The sequence below is a fragment of the Malaclemys terrapin genome, chromosome 3 (genome assembly GCF_027887155.1).
Source record: "Malaclemys terrapin pileata isolate rMalTer1 chromosome 3, rMalTer1.hap1, whole genome shotgun sequence".
NCBI classification, from domain to species: Eukaryota; Metazoa; Chordata; order Testudines; family Emydidae; genus Malaclemys; species Malaclemys terrapin.
The window spans coordinates 3,051,593-3,060,781 of NC_071507.1; the positions used below are offsets into that span (position 1 = coordinate 3,051,593).

The 9,189-nt window shown below is 51.8% G+C and overlaps 1 protein-coding gene across 1 annotated transcript in view; it reads right to left on the bottom strand.

Annotated features, from left to right (window-relative positions):
• Positions 1-9,189, bottom strand: part of PEX6 (peroxisomal biogenesis factor 6) — a 28,400-nt gene extending 19,211 nt beyond the window's left edge. Inside the window, exons 1-6 of the mRNA XM_054021890.1 lie at positions 8,179-9,189; positions 7,434-7,597; positions 4,834-4,917; positions 3,308-3,410; positions 2,643-2,779; positions 2,213-2,324 (exon numbers count right to left, since the gene is read on the bottom strand). Of these exons, the coding sequence (XP_053877865.1) occupies positions 2,213-2,324; positions 2,643-2,779; positions 3,308-3,410; positions 4,834-4,917; positions 7,434-7,597; positions 8,179-9,087 (1,509 nt within the window). The 5' untranslated portion in view covers positions 9,088-9,189. The remainder of the gene's footprint in view (positions 1-2,212; positions 2,325-2,642; positions 2,780-3,307; positions 3,411-4,833; positions 4,918-7,433; positions 7,598-8,178) is intronic.

The following is a 9,189-nucleotide window of genomic DNA, read 5'->3' on the forward strand; positions in this document are numbered from 1 at the left end:
TGGTTTATCTGTAGGGTCGGTCTCGTTCTTTCATTGGTTCTGTTTGTTGCATAACTAAATTTTTACAATATTTAAATCAACTAAAATGATGGGTTGGGATTGGTTAAAGAATTTTTTTGTAACGGGCTAGGATTGGGGATAAATACTGGTTTGTAGGACTTTAGTTTACAATGACTGGTGAAGGTAGAGCTAAGCAGGACCCAACTTTCACTCACTGTATAAACTGGGGTCCAAAAGGAACTCCAGGACACAGCTCCAAGATCAGAGCTGCCAGACCTCAACACGCTGCCAACCACACTGCGCAGAAGCTGGAGGAGCCCAGGACGACCTGATCCTGACTGGCCACCAGGAAAGATTCATCTGCCGTATTGGCAGTGGTGCGCATTGTATGCTTAGCGTGTGTATTCTGTCTGGTAACTGTTAATAAACAGAGGTTAAGGATATTACTGCGTAAGGCTCGTTCACTGGTTAAAGGCCCCGCAAACCCGCTAAAGATTATGCCCTGAGCCCTAAGAACTGGGTAAGAGTGGCCCTGAGCCCTAGGACCTAGGAAAGGGTGGGGGTGTCTAAATTAACCAGGTTACGCCCTGAGCCCACGGAAAGGTAAAGGTGGGTGCCCTAGAGTGTGTGGGTAACAACTCCACAGTGGGAAACGCAGCTTGAAGGTGCCAAGAGAAAGGGTCTGCAAGAAGGACCCAACATGCCCTGAAGAACACTGGAAATTTCCACTAACTCCATTCACATAGGAACAAACGGTGTAAGGGAAGGAAATTCAACAGATCACCTGGGACCTGGGAAAAAGCTGAAGATGGAGGTTGATGCAGGCGATCCTCTCAGATGCCCTTCCCATGCCACGTGTGAGTGAAGCCCAGCTGTTGGTGTTGGGAGCAGGACGTCCAATTCATGGAGCATCAGAAGAAACTCAGCAGATCAGGCAGTCTCCACTTACAGAGACGGGGCTACACAAGTCTGGGGTCAGAGCTAACAGGCTGCAGTTCTGAGTGCTGGCCAGGCTTCCAGGGGGGCAGGAGGGGGAGGCTTCCATTTAACACAAGTAACCTGGGATGTATTTCCCATTTAAAGAGAAAATGGAGCTGTTCTGCAAGAGAAGAGGCAGACCAGGTATGGGGGTGGCAGAGAACAGAAATGCACTACGGACCATGGAGGAGAAGTTATTATTGCTAAATTATGGTGATTACGGCCAAGTGGGCGTAACTGAATCCCACTGGAGTGACTCAGAACTGGAGTGTCGGTGTAAAGGGGTGCATATTCTCTCCAGGAGAGAGAAGGGAGGAAAGGGGGGGGGTAACTAAGCCGGTTTTGTACAATGGGGCAGTGTAGGAGGTGCTGGTGAAAACCTGGGTGACGAAGAGAGAGATCAAACCCTCCCTGCACCAGCTGTCTATGAAGGTGGAGTACTCCCGCAGCCTGGGGTTATGAATGTATGTTTGTGTATATCGAAAACTGTACTCAAATTGTGGTACGACTTCAGCATCACCTCACAACAGGCGGGTGAAGCAGACAGCAGGACGGGCTACCATACCAAGCAGGGGAGACTGGCTTTGAGCAAGCAGCCATTGTCCATGCCAGGAAAAAACAACGAGGAACCATCGAAACGATGGGAACAGCTTGAAACTGAAAAGAAAACCCCAGTCTTCGAAAACTAAGGAAGGAGGGAGTTTTCCCCATTTTGAGTATCTATTGTGACTGAAGAAAAAAACTGTAACCCCATTTAAAATGGAAGGGATTTGAACTGAAGTTTACCCAGAAGTAGCAGATGGTCTCGAGGCAGAGATAGAGAGAGATTACTAAAACATTCAGGCACCTAGAGTTTGGAACAGGAGCTTTTACTAATATAAAATCAAACACAGATTTTGGTGGCATACCAAACTCAGCCAAATTATAATGGAAACTTTGTTGCAATCTCAGTTCAGGTGAGGGAGATGTGCACACATCCATGGAGTGGGGGGTAGGGCACCAAGGAAACCAACTGCACAGGAAATAGAGAGAAGGGAGAGAACATGGGGTGGAGTTGCTAGGACCAAGTGCAGAAGAGACAGCCTCTGGGGGAGAGGAAGTGGCTCTTTGGTGTTATTTCACTTGCTTATTCGTAGCTCAGCGCCTGTGTTGGAGAAAACTCCTGGAATTCTCTACACGGGGTAAGTCCCCCAACCAACTGATCCCCAACATGCAACTCAACTAAAAGAATTACCTTGAACAAGTGGAGATTGAGGCAGCTACATGCAGCTCTGACAGCCGTCAGTTTCCCCCCACCACTGGGTCCCGCCAGTAGAATGCTGCCTGTTCCACGTAGCGCGGTCCCCCTGGAACACAAAGGAACCTATCCTCGTCACCACAGAGCGTGTGGGCCCCCGCTCACTCACTGGCATGTTGTTACCGCTGCAGTGAGACTCCAGCACCAAAGAGACTCTACGCCAAATCCCAGCACCTCTGCAAGCAAAGACCCCTCAGAAACCATGGGATCCAAACACCTGCAGCTCTCGCCACAGACAACCAGTGTCCTGGGTAATGCCGCAAAGCGAAAACCAACCCACAACACGAAACAGCCCCATGCCGAGGAGCCCCTCCTCATAGCAGATGGAACGCCCCAGTACAAGGGCGCTGTATCAGTGTGACCTTACCTGCTGTTCAGATGAGGCCGGAGAGCATCACAGAGCTGCTTCACCACATCAGAGAGCCCGGCGGGAGACAGACTGCTCCAAAACCCATGGCCACCACGGCTTGGGGAAGATGGCACAGCGCTGTTTGTTGAACCCACCTGCAAGGCAGGAAATAACGCTTTCCAACCACACCTCAGAAGGGACGTCTTCTCAAGTCACCCAGCATCTCCTAAAGCAGCGGTTCTCACGCTTCATTGCGCCACGACCCCCTTCTGACAACAAAAATTACTGCCTGACCCCAGGACGGGGGGGCTGAAGCCTGAGCCTGCCGAAGCCCCACCGCCCCGGATCGGGGGGCCGAAGCCGAAGTCCAAGGGCTTCAGTCCCAGCTAGGGGGCCTGTACCCTGAGCCCTGTTGCCCTGGGCAGAGGGGCTCGGGCTTCAGCTTCAGTCCTGGGCCACAGCAAGTCCAACGCCAGCTCTGGCAACCCCATTAAAACAGGGTCCCGACCCACTTTGGGGTCCTGACCCACAGTATGAGAACTGCTTCCCTAAAGCACCTATCTGGGGAGTAGAGCCATGAACCTCTTCCATGGCCATTCAGTGTTCCTACATCATCCTGGCCGTGCGATCTTAGCCTCACACATCTCCTGTACACCCTCCTCGGCCTCCCGCTGACACCTTACCAGGTACAGCGACGTGTTCTGGACGTCAGCCAGGTATCCCACAGACTGCTCTCCTTCCACCACTCCCACAATCTTCTTCACCTTGAAGTACAGCTCCGGCCAGCTACAGGAAGAGAAGCAGCCTGAATCCCACCAGCCAGATGAGCTTTTCCTCACCAGGAGGCGATTGGGGCCTCTAGGCCCCCTGGTTACACACACATAAACCAGAACAGGAGGGGGCACGACAAGACTGTCCCCCGTCTCCCCCCCCCCAGCTGGCAGACAGTGAGAAAGTATCTGTCCGTAAGTGTTCTGTATTATTTGAGCGTTTTGCACATTCTGTTGCTAAATAATCCCACTGTCGACATGGGGGTTAGGTCGGTAAAACTACATTGCTGCGGGGTGTGGATATTTCACACCCCTGAGCGACACAGTTATACTGATACAGGTCTGCAGTGTAGACCAGACCTGAAAAACAAGTCTGCTCTGAGAATATGTATCCTTTGCACAAAAATACCCCACCAAAGACTTGTTTTGTTTTGTCCACCTTTAAAAAAAATGTGTCTTGGCTGGTCTGAAAAGCACTCGACTGCACACACACAAACAATCAACTGTATCTGTAGTCAGAACCACCCCCTCTGCACAGAACTGTGTACGTGCTAAGGCAGTGGAGGCTGTGGTAACCCAGGCACTCTCAACAGAGAGCATGATGAACAAGATGATGATGATGATATCATCACCAACACTATTACATTTCAATGATATCTGTACACGTTTATTACTGATTTTGTTTTACCTGTGAGATAGTTGTTGTGATGCTTTGAGGTAAAAAAAAAAAAAATCCACTTTTATGTCTTGCAATAATATACAGAGTCACTAAACTAACAGAAACTAATGCAAATATTTCCAAGTGGTCATTTTAACGTTTTGATGATGGCATTGTTTATCCCTGTTTCTATGGCAATGGAACCACTTGAGCGCTTCATATCAGACTTCATCTTAAAGTAGACACAATAAAGCTTTCAAATGAGGTATGATGCACATATGCATAGAGAGGATACATTTAGTCAACCAAATTGGTGGTATCTGCCACTCAGCTATATAAATTAAACCCCCCAAAAGACCCTCTTGCACCAGAATAAGACTATCCACATGGGGAAATATACCAGTGTAACTCCAGAGGTTTAAATTCACACCTTAGTTTATACCATTATAATATTCCCACTTAAACAAGCCCAAACATCTACTTCAATCTGCTTTTCTGTCACTTAACAGCTGCAGTGCACTCCTCCCTCTCCTTCGCTTCTCTCCCTCTTGCTTCCTCTTTTCCCCACCAGTTGCTCTAAGAGGGCTAATTGCTCAATTGATATGTAACCGCATACCCACCTAAAATCCAACACAAACTTTTAATCCAAAAAAACCCCAACAACAGGCCAACTCTGAGTTCCAGATCAGAAAAGAATCTATCACCAGGCTTCAACTGAGCCAGAAGGGAAAAGCAGTTCTTTAACAGCTGCCTGAAAAGGCATAGGGAGATCACTGCATACCTAAGAAATTTCTCTGAATTTCCTTCCAAGAACTCAGGATGTCCAGCTGTCGGAATACACAGGATATCACCTGCCTGGACCAACCTGCAACAAAGCAACAGCCATGGTGAACGATCAACTCTCTTAGGTTGTGCAGTCCTCCACATCCTCAGAATATTAAACCAGTGAGAAACAGTAAATCAATCCATCAGCCGCGCTATCTTTATCTGAGCAGGAGGGGGAAAAGCCATTCAAACCCAGCAAGTGTGTCTCTCTACTCTAAAACATCAGACAACTGGCTTAAAACACCAGATTTAGCACTCCCAGGTTCCTGAGTGGACACATCTGGACTCCTGCATGGGGAATGCAGCTTTACCCTGTTTGAAGAATTTGGTGTGGAAATAGAGATATTGTTGGTATTTAAAGAACAGGTTAGATAAACATACATCAGGGATGATCTAGGTAAATTTAGCAGGGGGCTGGACGAGATGACCTCCCGAGGTCCCTTCCAGCCTGACATTTCTCCGATTCTCTTTTTTTTCTATTCAGCATCATAGGGTTGGTTGCACAGCACCTTATAGACAAAGTGAGAGCTTCTGCCCTCCTGAATTTACAGTCTAATGTAGACATCCTATAAGACATCCTAGGAGGGTATGATGACAAAGTTAGGGATCGGGGGGGGGGGGGGGGGGAGGGAAGTGTTACATGAGAGAGAGCACGAGAGATCATGAGAGCTAGTAAACAGAAGCAGCAAACAGGGAAGTGTTGTAAGGGAATTCTCCAGATGCAGAGAGAGACTACCGGGACCTGTGATGGTCAACATATTCATATATGATCTGGAAAAGGGAGTGAATAGTGAGCTGGCAAAATCTGCAGATGATACAAATTACTGAAGATAGTTAAGTCCAAAGCTGGTTGAGAAGAGTTACAAAGGGATCTCACTAAACTGGGTGACTGGGCAACAAAATAGCAGATGAAATTCAATGTTGATAAGTGAAAAGTAATGCACATTGGAAAACATAATCCCAACTATACGTACAAAATGATGGGTCTAAGTTAGCGGTTACCACTCAAGAAAGAGATCTTGGAGTCATTGTGGATAGTTCTCTAAAAACATCCACTCAATGTGCCGCGGCAGTCAAAAACACTAATAATGTTAGACACCAATAAGGGATAAATAATAAGACAGAAAATATCATAATGCCACTATACAAATCCATGGTACGTCCATAGCTTGAATACTGCATGCAGTGCTAGTCGTCCCATCTCATAAAAGATATATTAGAATTAGAAAAGGTTCAGAGAAGGGCAACAAAACTGATTCAGGGTATAGAACAGGGTCCATATGAGGAGAGATTACAGAGGCTCGGATTGTTCAGTCTTAGAAAAGAGACAACTAAGGGGGGATATGTTAGAGGTCTATAAAATCATGACTGGGGTGGAGAAAGTGAATAGAGAAGAATTATTTACCCTTTTGCATAACACAAGAACCAGAGGTCATGTGATTATTTTAAACCTGCTGCCTGTTAATTTAAACATAAGGAAGTACTTTTTCATACAATGCACAGTCAAGTTGTGGAACTTGTTGCCATAGGATGCTGTGAAGGCCAAAAGTATAACCAGGTTCAAAAAAGAATTCATGGAGGATAGATCCATCAGTGGCTATTAGTTAAAATGGTCAGGGACATAACCCCATGGTCTGGGTATCCCTAAACCTCTGACTGCCAGAAGCTCGGACTGGACAAGAAGGGAGGAATCACTCTATAATTGCCCTGTTCTGTTCATTCCATCCAAAGCATCTGGCACTGGCCATGGTCAGAAGACAGAATATTGGGTCTGACCCAGCATGGCCGTTCTTATAACAAACAGTTACTCATCAGATTTTTTTTTTTTAATTAAGTTTAATACTGGTTTTACAAACAGTGCCCAGAATGAAGATGTTTGGAAAGGGCCAGCAACAGAAGCTTCTATCGTCAATGGACATGGGGAACAATCGATCACTGTCCTCTGTATAACAGCCCGTAGCGTATTTGAAGACTGTTATCAGGTTCCCATTCAGTCTTCTTTTCTCAAGACCAGACATGCCCAGTTTTTCATATCATTTTTGTTGCTCTCCTCTGGATTCTCTGCAGTATATCCGCATCTTTCCTAAAGCGTGGCACCCAGAACTGGACACAGGACTCCAGCTACGGCCTCACCAGTGCCGAGCAGAGCGGGACAATGACCTCCCATGTGTTACACACAACACTCCAGCAGAAGGGAGTACCGTGGAATGATTTGAAGGAGGAGATTGAGGAAGCTTAGCACAAGGTTGGGGGATATCCCAGGGGGAGGAAGTAGGGTGGATCGATAGTGTAAAACAGTTCTCAGTACGTGCCCTAGGCTATTTTGCTGAGTTAAGCAGGCACCCCGGTGGGATGTTCCAAATATTCCCAGGTTAGTTTGTGATCATTCTCAGTGAGTATTAATGGGTTTAGTCAACCATGCAATGGGTACTTTGGAGGTGCATTGCTCGTTGTGTACTTAAGAAGCAGCGATGAAGCATGGCATTGAGATGCTCCCTTCTTCCTAGGGCAATTAAAGGGACAAAAATAACGTGTCATCTTTACCAAAAGGCTAACCTGGGAGTTTGGAAGTGCTGGTGGAGAATAGTGTCATAGACTCCTCTGGTGCTGTAGGCTGGTGAGGAGACAATCTCTATGTGCAGTTCCTTTGCAAAGGGCGGTATGGATAGCAAGGACCGACTTCCTTCTCTCTCTTCCATACCAGGAGCTTCCCCATACCTCTGCAAAGGAAATAATGGTCCGGTGTAGCCTTAATGGGGCTGTATCGACACTAAGAAGTTATGATCCACTTGCCCTCAACTTCCAGGTGGCAACAACCTACAGAGCAACCCCTCTTCCCCCCACACACTGCTGAAAACCTACTCTACCGTCTCCATTGAAGGGAAGGAAAACAACAGCGGCTCCTCCCCAAGGCAACCAGGGTGATGCCACTGCAGAGTTCCTGCCAACTCTAGCTGAAGCATCAACTACACCTGGGACATTAGCCACTCTCCATTGTCACTCCCACACCTGCCTTGCCAAGGGCTTCCCCGGCGAGCCAGCCGCCAGCTCATTCCTTTCCCACAGAGGTACCTCACCTTCCTCCACCCACCCACCCAGCCTCCCAAACGCTTCTCCATCGACACCATCCCTGGGAGATCGCTGGCCACCCACCCACCGCAGCCCTGCCGGCCACCTGGCCAGCGCCCCTCCACCCCGCCGCGCCTGCACCCACCCCACACCCGGCTGGCCCCTGGGGACCTCCCGGCCCCCCAGCTCCGCGCTCTGCCAAGCCCTGGAGGGCCGAGGCCCAACGCTGTACCTGGATGAGCAGGTGGCTCCCGCCCAGCGGGTCGCAGGCCAGGTTGAAGGCCAGCGCGGCCGGGATGACGGCCGAGCCCTCCGGGGGGTCCCGGGGCTCCTGCGGGAAGTCCCAGCGGGGATGCAGGGCCAGCACGGCCGCCAGGTGCGCCCCGCCGGGCCCCGCCTCGCCCTCGCCCTCCCCCTCCCGCCGCAGCCGCACCCACTCGCCCTGGAAGAGGCCGAGCCCGCGCAGGCAGCGCCGGGTCACCCACAGCGCCGCGCCCGCCCCGGGCCCGGCCTCCGCCCCGGCCCCGGCCGGCAGCCCCCAGGGCGCCGGGTCCCCGCGCAGCGCCCGCAGCCGGGCCGGGCCCCCCGCCGCCCGCGCGAACCGGGACACCAGCGGCGGCGGCCCCGGGCCCGGCGGGGGGGCCCCGCGCTCCGGCCCCGGCCCCGCGCCCAGCAGCGCCCAGCCCAGCGCCGGCGGCCGCCGCACCGGCCACAGCGCCACGCGCCGCCCCGCCGCCAGCCCCAGCCGCCGCCGCCAGCCGCCGCGCAGCCACAGCTCGGCCCCGCCCGGCCCGCCCGCCACCACCGCCGCGCTCAGCAGCGCCGGCTGGGCCCCGGGCCGGCCCGCGGGCCGCACCGCCAGCACCAGCGCCGGCCCGCCCGCCCCGCGCAGCCGCGCCGCCAGCGGGGCCGGGGCCCGCAGCACCGCCACCCCCGGGGGCAGCTCCGGGGGCAGGGCGTCCAGGGGCCGCACCACCGCCAGCGCCATAGAGCCCGCGGAGAGCGGCCGCTCTACCATCGAGAGCGAGCGCAGAGCGGCGCCTCGGCACCACGGAGAGCGAGCGCAGAGCGGCCCGTTCTCTACCATCGAGAGCGAGCGCAGAGCTGCTCCTCGGCACCACGGAGAGTGAGCGCAGAGCATCCCCTGGAGCCAGGATCATGGAAAGCAAGCGCCGAGCGGTGCCTCTACCATAGAGAACAAGCACAGAGCCGCCCGCCAGACCCAGGACCATGGAGAGCGAGC